The 17,654-nt window shown below is 29.6% G+C and overlaps 1 protein-coding gene and 2 long non-coding RNA genes across 4 annotated transcripts; all 3 read right to left on the bottom strand.

Annotated features, from left to right (window-relative positions):
* Positions 1-267: 267 nt before the first annotated feature.
* LOC126836622 (uncharacterized) lies at positions 268-2,152 on the bottom strand. Its single transcript, XR_007685360.1, has 4 exons — positions 2,080-2,152; positions 1,846-2,010; positions 1,256-1,311; positions 268-1,132 (listed from the first exon to the last, which is right to left on the bottom strand). It is a non-coding gene; the product is annotated as an uncharacterized LOC126836622 (long non-coding RNA).
* Positions 2,153-2,710: 558 nt separating this feature from the next.
* Positions 2,711-6,241, bottom strand: LOC126836621 (uncharacterized). Of its 2 annotated transcripts, none has more exons than XR_007685359.1 (6): positions 6,058-6,241; positions 5,765-5,941; positions 5,619-5,696; positions 5,350-5,500; positions 4,228-4,322; positions 2,711-2,821 (listed from the first exon to the last, which is right to left on the bottom strand). It is a non-coding gene; the product is annotated as an uncharacterized LOC126836621 (long non-coding RNA). The 2 variants fall into 2 exon arrangements; XR_007685358.1 differs by having other exon boundaries at positions 5,769-5,941.
* A 1,692-nt stretch (positions 6,242-7,933) lies between these two features.
* Positions 7,934-12,330, bottom strand: LOC126836404 (frizzled-2-like). The gene is made up of 2 exons (XM_050569756.1): positions 10,469-12,330; positions 7,934-9,161 (listed from the first exon to the last, which is right to left on the bottom strand). The coding sequence occupies exons 1-2, from the start codon at positions 11,904-11,906 to the stop codon at positions 8,581-8,583; spliced, it is 2,019 nt and encodes a 672-aa protein (XP_050425713.1). The 5' UTR covers positions 11,907-12,330; the 3' UTR covers positions 7,934-8,580.
* Positions 12,331-17,654: the final 5,324 nt, after the last annotated feature.

The raw sequence follows: 17,654 nt of genomic DNA, 5'->3' as shown, positions 1-17,654 counted from the left end.
TTACTAATTTCTAATAAAAACAGGAAAATATTATAAGCCCTTTCTCCTAGAGAGTTGGAAACTTTTTTACTTTGCTTTTTTAGATGTACAACCTGTTTTGGTAAAACCTTAAGGCTTAAGATTAAAAACAAATAGACTAAGTAAATTATTTAAAGTCTAAAAGGTACTATACATCTTAAATTACATTTTACGTTGGAGAATTACTGATTGTTACAAAAAATTAAATCATTTAAATAAAATATTTTATTTTTAATTAAATAACACGTGTTTAGGTCAATATATTATGTAGAACTATGAAAAAGTAGTACTATTATACTTGACGGCACTACTTTTTCATTATATAATAAAAATATCCCTAGTGATGTCCAGTATTACCTGTCTAATGGCAATTACTGGTTTACTATAATGGTTGTACAGTGTGTTTGTCCTAAAATTTTGGGTCCCAATTATTCAAAAGTTAATTTAGTTTTTTTGTCTAACACATCTAATTAGCTTTCCAAAATTGCAACTTACAAATCAAAAAGAAATTTTCAATTTTCTTTTGTATTTAAAAAAAAAAATTACAAATTCTACAATAATTTTGTATCAAGGAAAACAGCCGTCCGAGTTACATTTAAATCAAATTATTCAAACACATAAAACGCACCGAAAAGATCACAAAACGGGTGTTTTCTTACATAATATCATATCTTAAACAATAAGAAATTGTTGAAACGTGTAGTACAAGAAACTAGTAGCAAAAACAAATTCTCAATGAAAGCATAATGATTACAGGCTGGAAGTTAGATTTATTAGAAACGGATCGGTAAAATTAAGATTACAATAATTATGTTATAGTATAAAATGTAATCACTTATATTAAACATACTCTTGATCGGCGATCGATAATGTTACCGAATAAAAAAAACATGAGATTATTTTGTTGTGCCAAATGAATTCCGGGTAAGACTTATTGTACTTATATAGGTTTAAAATAAAATTCCCATGCAACATAATATTATACAATATGAGTAAAATATATTAAGCTTAATCGAATCGGCGACTTTGTCATTTTTTCGTTGTCAAAGCTTCACCAAATTTGCAGATCTTGCCAATCGTTTGGGTGTTGAATCGTCTTATCACAACGCCGTAACTGATACAAAAAAAAAACAAGAGACTGTTAAACAAAAGTATTAACACATCAAGGCTTTAGGACTAGAAGGAAAACCTACAAAAAATTAAATTACCCTAATATAATATAACGGTTACTTCTTACTTATTCGAGTCTGCTAAACACGATTGGTCATGGCATTTATTTCTTGTTTGGAACACCTGAAATTATTAGACAAATTAATTAATAGCTAATACAAACGGAAGTATTATTGTTTCAGAAAATTACTATATAAGTTTATCAAAGCGTCTCTCCTATTGCGGTTAAACATTTGATAACGGCCATGTCAGCACAGACATACCCGACCAAAATTAAGAAGTAACATGGAAATAATAAAGTATAAGTATAATCAATAATTATTTGTTTGAATATAACTTGTTTTAAATTAAGTAAAGAATATTTGTTAAAATTAAAATGCACAACCTTTTGCTATTAAAATAATCATGTGTTTAAAAAATTATACTGAAAGTATTTCAAAACAAAGATTTGAAATTTTTTAAAGCATTTAACCAATGTTGTGTTTTAATAAAATTATAATACAGATAATTTTTTTTTAATTTAACAGTTTTTTTAAGTTTAAATAGGAACGACTTAAACTTTCAGTCTTCTTTTATACATTTTATAAGGAGCAAAATTGTTACTTTTCAGAAAAAGTAATTATTTCTTCAAGTTTAGAAAATGTATAAAATACCAACCTTAAAGTAGAGGCATCGTTCAACATCAACATTGTCGCAACGGCTTGGAATATTTAATCGTTTGAGAAAAGTAGATTATTTGTTTGTTGTGAAAAACATCAATGTGCAGAATATCTTTTTGTACAACAATTACTAACCCAATGTTATACAAGAACGTATCAAACTCTGAAGACAAAACAAAATTATAATTACTGTCATTGAAAAATAGTTGAAAAATAACAGCTATGCACACACATTATCGTTAAACTGGACACTTGAGAACGAGCCTTGCTATTTTTTCCCAAAGTATATATCTCAATGGAACTCTAGAAAATTAAAAAAAAGTTATTTCTAAATTATTTTTCATAATATACGATTATAACTGTATGACTGCCGTTGAGAGCAAAAGTGGTATAAGTCAAGAAAGTTCAAAGTTGAGAAACAAAATAGTTGAAATTGTGTACAACAACAGTTTACCAATGAAATTTGTCGTTTTATTGGTCTACTCTACTAAATGTAGATGTATCTACAACATTATTTTCACAGGTGCCATTTTATGTGCTGTTCAAATGACTTGAACCGTTTTTGCAGTTGACGTTTTTCAAGGACCAGTTGAAACTAATGACTTACACCAAATATACACTGACCTTCGTCTCGGAAGAATGTCAGTTTTGAGTGAAAAATAGATTTTAAAAAGAAATTTATCATTATGAGCCTATTTTACTAAATAAGGTACAAAATAGAAGGTATCGGATTGAAAATAGAATAAATTATCGTCCGGTGGTGTTACTTCAAATTGGGTGAAAACAAGACTTACACCACTTTTGCTCTCGACGGCTCATACGGTATATTTTCTAAAAGTAGAATTTTTAATCATATTAAATAATTTGCCTTTTCCCAGTAGGCAAGTTCCAGTTCTGTTGTTGCGCTTCATTGTTTAGTTTGGATGTTTAGACTGTCATAACTAGTACTATCTACTTTAACCGCCGCTGTCCATCTGAAACATAATTCAACAACGTTTTATTCCCAGTATAACATTCTTTGTGTAGCAAGTGGTTTACTGCTTCACAAATAATTTAAATATTCTATAACAAAATAATATTTTATGAGTTTTTTTTTTAATACAAATTTAGACCGAACATTTAGAAAAAAAAAAAAAATGTTCTAAGTGAAGTGCTTTATATAATTTATACTTGAAAAACATAAAAAATAAGAAGGCATTACTTTTATAAATATTTCTAATTAGACATCCAAATAGATTATATTTAGTAATAAAGAAAAAGTATGTTTTCAAATCGAACAATAAGCATTACATAGTAAATTAACAATATGCAAGTATATAAATGATAACTGATCAACAAAACCCAGGCAAATTTTTTTTAAATAATAATAAATAATTATTTGAAAAAAAAAATAAATTATTTGAAATACATCTTTATTTATTGTTCCAAATAGTATTTTATTTAAATAAAAACATTTTCGATTTTATAAGTTAAACTTTTAATTACATTATTGTTATTTTTACCTAAATTAAAAAATATTTAGTGTTGAAATTAAGATTTCATTTAAATGTTCCTTAAGTATTTTTGTAGTTGTTATTTTAAGTGAGTTAATTGAGCAGACAAGATTAATAAATGACTTTTTATTATATTTGTCAGTTTAAAATTTTTTAAAAAAATGCTATGCTCTGAAATATTTAATCTATGGTGATGGGATTACACTTCCAGTTTCGAACATAAAATAAAATTGTCATTCACTAGTTTATAAAGATAATTGTTTTATTTTATTGTAATTCTTTTAAAACGTTTCATATTAATGGGACACTTTTTCAACATTTAGCAATTTCAACCAAATGCGATTGTTATTTCTCTTCTATTTGTAATTGTGTATTTCATACATAACCGGAAAAAATTTGGTTAAGTTTTCCAAACGGCCATTCATAAAAAAACAACTACATTTTTCACTTTTTCTAAGCGAGAACTTTTATTGTATTTGTCGCTGAGAAATATACTAAATTGTTTCCGTTAATACATAAAAAAAAAAAATGTTTGTCCTTTGGAATATTTGATAAAATTTGCTCTTCATTTCATATACATCAAAACATAAAATGTCAGAGTCAAGTGATAATCAATAAATAAAAACTATTAAGGTTCAAATATAATTTTTTCCGAAAGCGGATAATGGAATTTTAAACAATTCATCCAATTAAAACGACATTTTTTGAATAAAACATATTTTGTTTGGCTTAATAAACTTAGATGTTTTTTTGTTAACATGTTTGGACTTATGTTGGGGCGTACTATGTATAATGTAGTTAAAATTTAATTTAAATGATAAGCTAAAGTAAAAATTGAATACAATTTTAAAAAACTTCTCGATTGAGTTTCTTGAAAAATGTCTTACCGATTAAGGTGCAGCACAAATCGCAGGCATACGTTAAACAAAATCATATTTTGAACGTCAAACGGCTTCAATATCCACTTTTATGAGAAGTTGTTCTGTAAAAAAAATAGATGGTTATAATATTACATTAACCAAAGCGATAATGTTTATTAATTATTGTAAACAAATAACAACTAACTCGTATTGAAGAAAATTGATATAAGTGAGTCAATATTAAATTCAAGTAATTATTTCAGAATGGCATTCGCATTAGGATTTAATCGAAAGGCCATTTTGACATTGTAAAAGTAAAAAACGGATGCTTCGACATGTGACGAGAGTTTCTTTTTGCAAATATTGAGTTATTTAATAAAAACATTTTCATTAAGCGCAGTAAATAATTTTTTTATTAGAAAACATTTTAGCATACTCTTTTAAGTATAATAGGTACATTTGTTATATTAATTTGGCTATTTTTTTTTTTTTTTTAAGTAACTCGATAATATTTATCCATATAGTTTTTTAATTATAATATAAAAATATTTATTCGATATATTTTTGTACATTTGAACTTTTATGTGAATTAGTTAAAAGGAGTTTATAAGATAAATTATAATATTTGTTTATATAATAATGATATATTTATTATCAATAAAAAAATTAAAAGACATTTGCCCATGAACAAAACACAATAAAATATAAATTTAAATTAGAATTGCGCATTTTATTAAACTCAGATCCGTTTTAATTATTTTTCAGTTTTTAGTTTTTATCTAAACAAATAAAAGGAAATTGATTATGACAAGTTTGTTATTTTAGTTTGTTCAAACAAAAATTAAAATCCGTTTTTTATTGTTTATTAAGAATTTTTAATAATTCTTATTATAATTTTAATAACTGTTTTTTTTTTTTATAATGCTCAGATTTGACTAGATTAGAATACAAATTATGCTAAATGGAAGGTTTTAAAAACAGTTGTCAGAAGGGCCGTGTTGTACGTTTTCGAATGTTGACCGTGGACTAGAAATTAGGTTGGAAAATAAGTTTTAGAAGGCTAAAAGAGCGACAGTTGAACTATATGAGAATGGTCAATGTGTGCGAGGAAGACATGAACAGCTGCTTTTAAATGTATTATAAATTTACTTATTAAGGTCAGCATTGTCAAGAACGGCAGAGACTCTTGGAGAGCAATGTTGCGCCATATGCTGTTGCTGTCATAGTATCCGATGCATCTCTATTTATTCGCATACATTTGTCTTGGAGACCGTATCGCACCTCGTTAAGCCGCACAGACCTATAAGGTTTACAAGTTTTTTTAGAATACTTAAACATAATCAAACAATTATTAATCAATTAAAGATTATCTACAAAGGTAGATAAATAAAAAATACCAATCATTGCCTTAAACTTACGTTTGCATAGCACACATATTGTTTATCAAGTCCAATAAAAAAAATCAAGACTTCTCCAATCATTTATTTATTATACAACTAAAAAAAAAATTTTAATGCGTTATATTGAATATTTTACAAGTTTAACATAGTAAGTGTACACATACTTACTGAAATTATCAGAATCTCCACATTCTACTTGATTTCGTAACAATCTCTAATTTGTTCTAATTGCTGCTGTTGGGTTGAGCAAACCGTGAAACTACACAGATCAGATTTGTGCCGTCGACCCAGTGGAATTTTTGCCGTTCTCTATGCGACGAATGTTGGCCGAGGAGAAACAACTAAAATTTGATTGACAGTAATTATCTAGCAGGATTTTTTTACTATCATATAGAAATCATACTGCTGTATATATATATATATTTTTTTTTTTTATTGAAAGTGTTTGTTTACTTACAAATACAGTTGAAATTGTTACTTTGTGTTTGTATTCATAATTTATATCCCGTTGCAAGCCATACGAGAAAATGCCAAGTTCCATCTGTGTATAATTAGTTCCAAAAGATGAAATTTAAGAAAACTGTCTTTTTTTAAGAAATATATTTACTAATCTTAAATACAATTTAAATTTAAAAAAAATATTTTAAATCAATATTTTGTTTGATAACGAAATGGACCCTACACAAAATAACCAGAAGGGAAACCTAGGCCGTGTTTGATAAGTGTCCGACATTTTGTTTTTGTTTCCGGCAGCGGAAACAATGAATGGCAGTCGGCCATTTTCGGCGGCTTATAAGAACACATGTAGTTTTTTTGAAGTTTCCCTTCTGGTTATTCTGTGGTCAGAATTTTTTTTTCTTTCAAATAGTTGATCACAGAATAGAAAAATGTAGTTATTTAATCTTTGACAAAAAAAATAACCTAATAACACCCAATGGTCATTTAAAATTTTTCAAACCATCTTATTTAAAACTTTCAAAACTTTTAATAGATATAAATCCTAATATTATTCATCTTAATCATTTGTATACAGAGATATAGTGTTATAGTGGTAACATGGTAATCTAATAATTGGAGTTTGTTGAATGACTAAATAAAATAGTGTAGATTATATTACACTATAATACACAGCTGTTAGTATGATAAGTATAAATTATAAATATTTTAATGTATATGGGTAACATCAAACATGTAACTTTTAACTTTGTAGTTTCTCAAGACCTGAGCGTATAGATTTTTTCATAAAATAAATTATCATGTAAATGGCTATCATTCGTTAATGATATTTTTTTAACTAGAAAAAAACCGAAGCAAATCTTGGAATTAGTAATAAAATAATTAAAAATAATTATTAGGTTATTTATTTAAATCCCAATTCAACTAATTTTTTAATATATAATATTGAATTTTGTAAATCAGTGAAAAACGGTGTACTATTATTTGATTATTTGAAAAAATTGGCTTTAAAATAATGATAATTATGATTTGTAATAAATATGTATAATAAAAAAATTATAAAGACTAAAAAAAATAAAATCAATTAATACATACATTTGTTATTTTATCGGATTAACAGGTTAAGTTTTAGACGAAGAAAAGTTCACTCAGTTTTTTTTGTACTTTCAAGTTATGAATCAAATGAAAAAATGTCTATGATTTTTTTTTCTTACAGATTTAGTTGTATTTTAGTTAGATATTTAGACATATTATAGGAATGTTGTAAAAATGGATGAAAGGCAAAAAAACCTTATCAACTGTCAACTGCTCTTTTATAGTATTTTATCTTTTACCACGTTTTGTTTCGTTACATTATTTACATTTGTAATTTATTTTCTCTTGTATAGCATTTAGTCAGTAGGTTTAATCAATTGTCAGTTAATAATACAACTATAAAATCCTCTAACGTATGTTTTCGCACCTGACCGATATGATAATGCCGAACGTTGTTCGCAAAAATGACTTTTATTTCGTAATAGTATTTTTGTACATGAAAATGTTATGTATAAAAAAATGCGTCTAAAAAAAATTACATATATATAAAATATTATAAAAAATATGAAAGCTCTTAAAAATAATGAATTTTTTTTTTATGTATTAATAGTATTACATAGTAAAAGTAGCGATATCGTTAATGATAATTACAAATAAAAACAGCTGTTAGTATTACAACAAACTGTTATAAAGTTATCGAAAAAATATTTACAAACTGAAGTATATAAAAATCAAGAAAACATAATATGATTTTGATTGTTCGTCTGTAGAAAAATATTGCAGCGACAGTTACAAAAATTAACTCGTAATAAAAAATATTATACTCGCGTAACAAAATGTGATGGTTTTTTTTAAAAAAGATAATAATAATATATTATATAAAACAGTATAAAACGTAATACGAATAAAATAATATATTTCTATAAGTTAATAAGTCTTGTACTTGATAAAATAATTACGGTCAATAAAAAACGTCATAAATGGCTCGCAACATTAATAATAATACTTCGAACGTATTAATGTAAAATAAAATTAAAATTAAAACATTAACAAAATATGGGACGGTTGTTATATTTCAGTAAATAAAATAGTGGGCGGAAAAATTCCCACTGAATTATATTGTAAAAAAAATTCAATTCAATTCAATTAATATTACATTTTAATATAAAAAAAAATGCTTTACACAAATACATAAAAAACTAATATATTACAAAACAAAAAGCGTATTAAGTCATACTTAGTGATATGCGAATGCGGTGAAATTTTATTAATTGTAGCAATTATAATATAAAAAATATAATAATGTCGAATTGATCGGCGCAGTCCTTTCGTTGTATATTATTATTCGTTAAAAATCGAATAAGTGACAAAAAAAAAATAAAAAATTACATTTAGTACCAAACGTTTTACGATATTACATAAAAAAAAAGGATTATACTTATAATATTATTCTAGGTATTGACGTAGAGTTAGATCGGATCATTTTTATTTACACATATGCTTCGGATTTGCCCCTCACACCCACTATGCCGTTGTTGTTCGGTCCGTTTCTTTTGTTGCGCAACCTGGCCAAAAAATTACGCCAACTGTTCACCGTCTTGCCCGACCAAATCCACACGCTGGACGTCAGTCCCACCACCAGCGAGACCATGTACTTGGCGACAAATATATCGAAATTGGGCCTGTTTGTCCCGTTGAGCGCGGCGTCGTTCTGTTGACTAGGACAAGGAATGGCAAATTTGGGATCGCGGCACACCTGCGAGTGCCACGTGTGCAGCCACGCCTCGCGGTTGACGTGCTCGTAGGCCAAACACAATATCTGAGCGAGAGCCGGCACCGTATAGAGCACGCTGAACACTCCGATGCGTATCATGAGTTTTTCTAGCTTTTCAGTGCCTCGCGTGCCGTCGTGTTTCATCACGGTCCTTATGCGACACAGCGCAACGAACCCGGCCATCCAAAACGCCGTGCCCAGCACCAAGTAGACGACTAACGGTATCAAAATCATGTCTCTCACCGCAGTGTCATCGCTCCATACAGCCATCGAGCAAATCCCGGTCAGCACATCGCCTGTAGCAAAAACGAGCAATACAAAATAATTAGCTGTTTTTGTTAATAAACTTTTAAAGTAAAAAAAAATATATATAGTTTTATTGAAACAAGTAATATTAGTTAAACAGTAGAAATAATTATTTATTTTTAGTGTGATTCGTAGATTTTATTATAATACATTATTAATTTTACTAAAAACAAATGATTTCAATGCTTTTTATCAGATGGTATGCCTAATAGTAAAAAAAAAATTTTTTTTTAAAAATTCACTTGAATTTCATTAAAAGATACAAGTTAGTTCCTATGAATTATGAACTAATAATAACTATTATTATTACTATAAAACTTCATACTTAACTCTTATATGATACTTAAAAATGGTTTTTAAAATGATTTAAATGATAAATTATACTTAAAAAACCCACTGTATATGTTGTAAAAATAATATAATCCACTAAATTTACCTAAAGATTTTTAAATAATATTGTAATACAAATAAAAACGTTTGATTTGTTTACCAAATATTATTCATAACAATAATAATAAATTATTAATAAATAGATAAATTCTATTATAAATAGAACTACTGAAGAAATTAATATCAGACTATAATTTTTTTATTTTTATTATGTACAATTAGTCTTGACTGTATCTAACATGTTTTAAAATAATTATGTATAATTTATAATAAATATAAATATAATAATAATAATAACAGTATTAAAATAATTATACACATTTCCTCCCACCACGTTGAAAAAAAAATGGAAATAAAAAGTCTTAGCCCTTAATTACTCACGTCTGGTCTATATGAACAGATCAATTTTTGTATACTTAATTTAAATAACTTTTAATTTTTTTTAAGTCTATGAATTGTTATGAAATTGGTTTTTAATAAGTAATAATTTGTATTTATAATTCATTTAATAACAAATAATTAAAAGCAAAATTAATTATTGATAACAATTTTATAATAAATAAACATTTTTAAAAATGTATATATTTTTAACAATTTTTTCATTGATTGTACATATAAATTTTACTTGGAAATTTTTGTTTGTACTATTGTTATGTGATATTAGGTAATTAGTTAAATAAAGAAATTGTAATTGTCCTTAAGTTGAATTAAAACAGGAATTCTATTGATATTTTGTTTTTTAGCACAATTAAAATTAAAATATATAGATATTATTTTGAGCTTAACAACTTTCATAGTTCCGACTTTTTTATGTTTACTATAGAATAAATGTTGAGCTAAATATATTTAAATTTTAAAATATATCAATTACGTAGTATTATGTTAAATATTATATATTTTAACTTACCCTCGATTTTTCCCATGGCCAACACTGTGATAGTCTTGGCTGCGGGAACTGTCCACGCGGCTAAATGAAAGTAATGAGAATTTGCCTCGATAGCTTCGTGTCCCCATTTGAGACCGGCCGCCAAATACCATGTCAACGTCAACACGACCCACCATACACTTGAAGCCGTTCCGAAAAAATAAGACACCATAAAAAGTACCACACAAAGTTCGGACGATCCGTTGGAACTGCCGTCAATGTCGGCCGTTGCCGGAGGGCTGTTTGTTCCTTGGACAATCAGGTTGCGTTTGTTGCATGCTATAGAATCGCCGGCCATCCATCCTACCAAATACGATATGGACACCATGAGGTAACACAGAGACAAAAAGATTATGGGCCGCTCGGGATAACGGAAGCGACGAGTGTCTATGGCGAACGTGAGCGACGTAAAGAGACATGAAACGCAGCACAATACGGACAAGCCGGCCACCCAATTTCTCGACGTTTGGGTCTGTTCGCGTGACCAAAACGCGTCGCACGGCGCACTACAATCCTTTACTTGCCTGTTGCCAATTCGTATGGAGTAGCCAGAGTACAAGGAACTCAATGTTCTTTCCGACGGAATAGACGATGTAGATCCCCCCTTCTTCTTAGTGCCGGTAAAACTAAACCCTTGACTGGTCGGTTCCATTCGAAATTGCTGAGGGCAAACGAATCCAAAATGGTCGTAAAATGGTCCGGAAATCGAATTTTGAGATCCTCCCACTCCGCTGTAATGTCTGGTTGCTGAATTGGACCCAGTGTTGGCAATCGAATCTTTTCCACCGCCGTCTACTAGTATGGAGTGGATACCCGACTGGCCTCCGTTATTGTTCACTGTCCCTTGGGCCGTGGCGGACTCTGTGTAGTTATTTTCACCGACACACAACTGATCAGGGCTTTCGGGAAATTTGCTACATTCCAAGTTGTCGGGCCATTCGATTTGAAATCCGTTCATGATGGCTTCACATCCGTTGCGTGCCGACACGCACAGCGACCGGCACGGCGGTATTGGACGCTCAATGATGGTACACACCGGAGCGAAAACGCTACAGAGGAAAAACTGCAGGTCGTGCGAACAACGGATTTTGACTAGTGGATAATATTGTTGCACCTCGAAACCGGCTTCGTCCTGGCGCTGTTGACCCAGTAAATTGGGCATGACCGTCTGGTTGTACGCGATACCCATGCAAAACGGTATGGTGATTGGCTCACACCTGCCGTGCCCAGAACTGGGATTGCCGGTGTCGTCGACCACTATGCTGCTGCTGCTGCCGCCGGCCGATGACATTGACTGCGTATCGTGTTGTTGTCTCGACGATGAGTGGCACCGTGCCGAACATATCGCGATCGAAACCAGCAGCGATAACAGTAACGGGTGCGAACCCGACCGAGCCGGTACCCTATGCCGGTGTTTCATTTTCTACGGACGCCGGCCGTTGTGCGTAGGTTGTGCCGCAGCTGTCTACCGGGATTTAGCCGATTAGGCAGACGGCTCGACGAATCGAGCGGTCTCCACAACGTCGCCGCCGCCAGTCATGTTTGCTGAGAAACCAGGTTGCCTGGTACGGTATTCGCGCGCGTTTGGACGTCGGACGGATTGCGGGTAGGCGTTCGGTGTACGGGCGTTGCTAACGTGCGCGACCAAGACGTTGTTTTACGGATGGAGACGATGACGGCTAGACTTGAAGAAGAAAAACTACAAAAACAAGAAAACCGAAACGGGCTAGCAAGCGACTACGGACGACTACGGCCTATTGTAATGATTTATTGTAATGTTATTATCGACGACTGTACAGAGTACCGTGCAGTCTAGCTCGGTTGTATAATAATTGTGTGTCGATAAAGGTTGGGCGGTGGGGGCGGAGGCGGCGGCGGCGGCGTACAAAATACTCTATTGTATACAATAGAAGTCGTTATCACACGTTAATAATAAAGATAATAAACAACGGGGCACGCCGCCGCGGCAGCTGCACGGCGGCGGCTCTGCTGTTGTCGGTCCGGTCCGCTGGAATGCATTGTTGCCGGTGCATCGGCGGGAGGTGGTGCGGCGTGGAGGCACTCTGCCGGGTCGCGGCCATCTTTGTGGAGGTGTCGTTTGGCGCGAAATACTGTTTGAATTCAGTCGTTCGTTTTGTCTTCTAAATTTTCCAAAAAAAAAAAAAAAAATACTAGCAGTATCTCTCTGATACAAATACATAGAAATTTAACCTTATCTTCGTCTTTCCGCGTATTGACTTGAGCTGCTTTCTCATATTAATAATAATTATACATATTTAACGCCCCGAAGGCAAGAGTGTAACACACGAATAAATTACAGTTTGATGCTTCATGCTGTAGTCTGTAAAGTGTAATAAAAAAAAAACCCCTATTAATCTACAGTATGATTAAATAGCAAGTATTTTTAATGAAAATGCATACTGGGTACGTTTAAGTTTCAACATGTTATTGCGGTTTATAGATGAAGTTAAATAGTCGGCTGCTTAATAAATTTAAATATTTAAATTATGAACACAATGTTCATAAATCAAATTATCACAAAATTAAAGAAAAATACTAATTTAAGTATCGCTTAAGAAATATGAGAAATTAAATGTATTTTGAAAATATTATTTACTTACCCTATTTCAACAGTTTCACATAATAAAAACCGTATTATGTCGTTGCAATCATAAACGTTTGCATTAAAAAAAACCATACTGCATGAACAATTTTTTCACTGTACTATTATACTTGTATTTTTATATAGTAGTACTGACTATTACTTTATTTTAAATCAAAATACAATATTACAGATTAATTGCTTCAGTATGCAAGAGAAGTTACATTTTTGGTTGTTAACAGATGAATAATTACTATTAATACGATAACTAAGTAAAACAATTTAACTTCTTTAATGTTTAAAGTTCCTATCTGGGAATTATGCTTGAAAACATTCAACAAGTATACAGTTCTTAATAAAACCGTAGAACAGATTATTCTGGCAAGAAGTTGGGAGTAATTTTAAAGTTATAAAATTAAAATTCTAGGAAAATTATAGAAGTGTTCAAGACAAAAAAGAGTTTTTGTGTATTTTCCAAAATTAATTAGATTCATAGAAAAAACTATTTAAATTAAAACAACATATCTTAAAACTTATACTAATTAACATGGTGGAAATTTTATTAGAACCCACTTTTATCCTTTAACTGCCTATAAGTGGCTTTATTATAATTTCTTTTATAAAAAGTCGAATTGGTAGAAATTTGTGTAAAATATTATTTAGACAAAGTACGATCAATGTACGTTGACTAACCGAAAAATATCATTTGTATGAACAAGTGTTGTTGACGAAAATTTAAAAAAAAATTAATTAAATATTTGAATTGTTTTTTAATCTTAATACAATGAAACACTTTAGCGACCGTATAACGTCTTGCGAGTATAATAGGTTAGTACTAGTTAAACTATATCACACAAAAGATATTACTTAGTATATTAATATATAAAATAATTATGAATGCCAACAATTGTGCATTTTTGTTTTGTTATTTTGCTATAACATCGAATATAAAAACAATCGTATCAGCAGGTAAACACCAGGTAAGCTTATATTTGTTCTTTGAAATAGTTTTAATCTTATATTTTAAGCTAGATAGCGGTCCTACAAATATTTACAAAATGATGTCTTACGTATGATATATATGATTTGTATGTTATATAAAAAAGAAAAAAGGTCTACAAAACGTATAATATATTATAAGTTATAACTATTATAATTTAATATAATATATATATATATATATATATATATATATAATATAAATTAATATAATATATAAATAATTGAAAAATAAGTGTTTTTTCTGTTAAGATACACATACCTACATGGTACAATTTAGAAATGTTATTTGCATAAATTAAATATTTCTATTAATTTGTAATCACAATTATACTTTTTCAGACAATATAATAAAGATAAATTATGTCAAGCAGCTGTATAAATAATCGTTGGATAAATAATAGACTGTTTCGAGACATTTTTGTTCTTAATACTGTAAAAACTATTGTGCAATCCAACTTTGTTTATCTGAAGTTACTTTTTTATAATAATATATAAATGTGTTTTTTTTAGATTACTCCTTTGCGATTATCCACTCAATTATCTAGTCTAAACTATGTACTTACCATAGATAACTTGAAAACATTCAACAAACAGTCAATTAGTATTAAAGAAACTGACGTGATAAACCTGTCAACCCGTTCTTTGGGAACTTTTTCGAATTACCAATTAAAATTAAAAAGCCGGGTTAAATTAGAGACAAAAGCTGAAGACATCAGATGTAGTTTTTGCGTAATTGCAAAATCAAAATTATTATACTTGAGGGACTTATTTGTAATGCTAAAAAACGGAGAGCCTTTCATTGATAACGAGGAAACTGTGACACGTCTTAAAGAGGAAGCCGGACTTATAATACATTTATTAATGTGGGGAAATTTAGTAACGGGCAAATGGCTTTGGAGTTATTATTTAAAAATTATTGCAATCAGCCAATACGAAGCTAACAAACGTTTCATTCAGAAAAACCCATTCGAAGACGAACAACTGCAAACCGGCGTTTCAGATTTCATAGAAAAATGTATAGCTAAAGAATACCTTCCTAAGAGTACAATAAAATCTGATTTGGTTTCGAAAAAGCCGAAAGTGTACGAAAATATATTTAATTTTTTGCTCCATTCCAAAATATTTGCAGATATTTTAAATAGCCGTGTCGCTTTGGCACCGACAGAATTCCTATATCTAAAACCGTTCTGGGACGACGGAAGTCAATTTTTGTTCGGTCAAACACCCGGAGTCAATGTCGATTGGAGTAATGTGAAACAACGACATGAAGTCGAGGTTGCTAGTACCAAAAAATTTGTAGAAAACCGCATTTGGATTTACAAACCGTACGGTCGCCTCGATCACCAACATTTATTGATCAAAATTATCGATGCCAGATGTTATTGTTTCTTTTCGGCTGTACTGTATATTTATGAAAACAATTTTAACACACTGGACGAACAGACGATGACCAACACTGTAACTAACGTTCTCCAAGACGCATTGAATTTAATGGCGTATAAAGATGATTTTCTTGTGAATATTATATCAGAATTTAAATTTGGAATAATAAGCGACATCAATGGCATTAAAGATATTTTCACAAGAGTGCGGACAAAGGCCAATGAGATCCTAAAAGATTTGAATGGTGTTAGCACAAACCAAATCGATTTGCTTAGTTTTAACATTAACGAAGGCCAACTGTCTGCCACCGAACTGATAGTAAGAATCATTAATGATTTTAATGTTTTTTTAAACGAGTTAAAAAGTTTATGCCTGCCGTTCGATTATAAAGTGTTTTTGCAATTCATAGATGTAGTGCAATCGTCGGTTGCTCAATAAAATTTAAATTTTGAATTATGAGCACACTGATTATTAATCAAATTATAACAAAATTAAAGAAAAATACTAATTTAAGTATTGCTTAAAAAATACGAGAAATTAAATGTATTTTGAAAATTTTATTTACTTATCATATTTCAACAGACTCGCATAATAAAACCCTTATAAAACCGTGTAATGTTATTGCAAGCATAAACGTTTGCATTAAAAAAAAAACCATACTGCATGAATAATTTTTTCACTGTATTTTTATATAGTAATAGTAACTGTTTTTTTTGTAAATAAAAATACAAAATTGGAGTTTAACTTCTCAGCATGCATGTGAAGTTACTTTTTTTGTTTTTAACAATTGAATAATTACTATTAATATTATAATATTTTCATTAAATTATTGCTGTTTTCCTTTTTTAGAATACCGATTTATCAAAATACAAATTATCCACATTGATTTTTGTGGAAAACTTCGTCTTGCATTATTTTATATCTTCCATATCATCATTTTTAGAGTCATTTTTCTATAATTTTATAAATATATATTGACATGAATATGTTTGATGGGGGGGGGGGGTATAGTAGTACATATTATAATAGTACATATTCAGACAATATACTCTATGTTAACAAATGTATAATATTGTAATTATGCTTTGTTTTAAATCAAGACACTAAATTAGGGTTTAACTGCTTCAGTATACTAGTGAAGCTACTTTTTTTCTGTTAACAGCTGAATAACTATTATTAATAGATAATAAAACAAAATATATTTATTATTTAATGTTAATTTGTTTGTTAAACTATGCTTAAAAACATTCAACTATTATAAAAACTGTTGAACAGAATGTTCTGACAGAAAGTTGTGGACATTTTAAAGTTAAAAAGTTATAAATTAAAATCCTAAGGAAAATATAGAAAAGTGTTCGAGACAAAAAAATAGTTTTTGTGTAGGTAATTGCCAAAATTGAGTTATATGTATCAAATAACATGGTCGAAATTTTATTAGAACCACTTTTATCCTATAACTGCATATACAAAACTCTTATAAAACAGACCGTTTGTCAGTCCTTAATTCAAAATATTTTATAGTGAATGGTCGTAGGTATTTTCGACATTGAACAACCCGAACATGAAGAGGAACTTTATGGGCTACTTTATTTAAAATAATTAATGATAAAAATACTAGCTATAGTGATTACGGAATCGTATGTTTTTCCTATCTTTATATTTCGACATGCTTTGACGTCATTTGAACGTCGTTTGATTGAAATCTAGACAAAAGACAACAGAAAGTATAATTATTTTTCAAAATTTCCACTATACCCCCACTCTATTTTACTGGCTTTTTTACTATTTACTAACAAAGGTTTTATCAATCGATACTAAAGCACTTTTTTTTAAAATAGGTAATTTTATAATTATCATTTTAAAATAGTCCAATCAGACATAGTATTTTTAATAAACTACAAAACAGTTACTGTGAAGTAGCTTTCTTATATATTTTTAAATAATAATTTGGTAGAAATTTATGTAAAATAATATTTAGACAAAGTACGATCAATATTCGTTGACTAACCGAAAAATATCATTTATGTGAACAAGTGTTGTAAAAGAAAATTTAAAAATGAAATTCTTTAAATTTGTTTTTTACAATTTAGCGACCGTACAACGTCTTCCGAGTGAAATAGAAGTTGTCGAAGACAACCAACTGCAATCTGGCGTTTCAGAATTTATCGCAAAATGTATTGA

This window comes from Adelges cooleyi, unplaced genomic scaffold, assembly GCF_023614345.1.
Source record: "Adelges cooleyi isolate 19-005CV unplaced genomic scaffold, UGA_ACOO_1.1 ACOO_flye_CR_arks_rails_tigmint_CR_PRNA_247, whole genome shotgun sequence".
Lineage (NCBI taxonomy): Eukaryota > Metazoa > Arthropoda > Insecta > Hemiptera > Adelgidae > Adelges > Adelges cooleyi.
This window is presented reverse-complemented; position numbering and strand designations above follow the sequence as displayed.

Coding starts and splice junctions, on each gene's coding strand:
- LOC126836404 (XM_050569756.1), bottom strand. CDS start 11,906: ATGAAACACCGGCATAGGGTACCGGCTCGGTCGGGTTCGCACCCGTTA. Junction 9,162..10,468: donor GGCCATGGGAAAAATCGAGG/GTAAGTTAAAAT, acceptor TTTTTGCTACAG/GCGATGTGCTGACCGGGATT.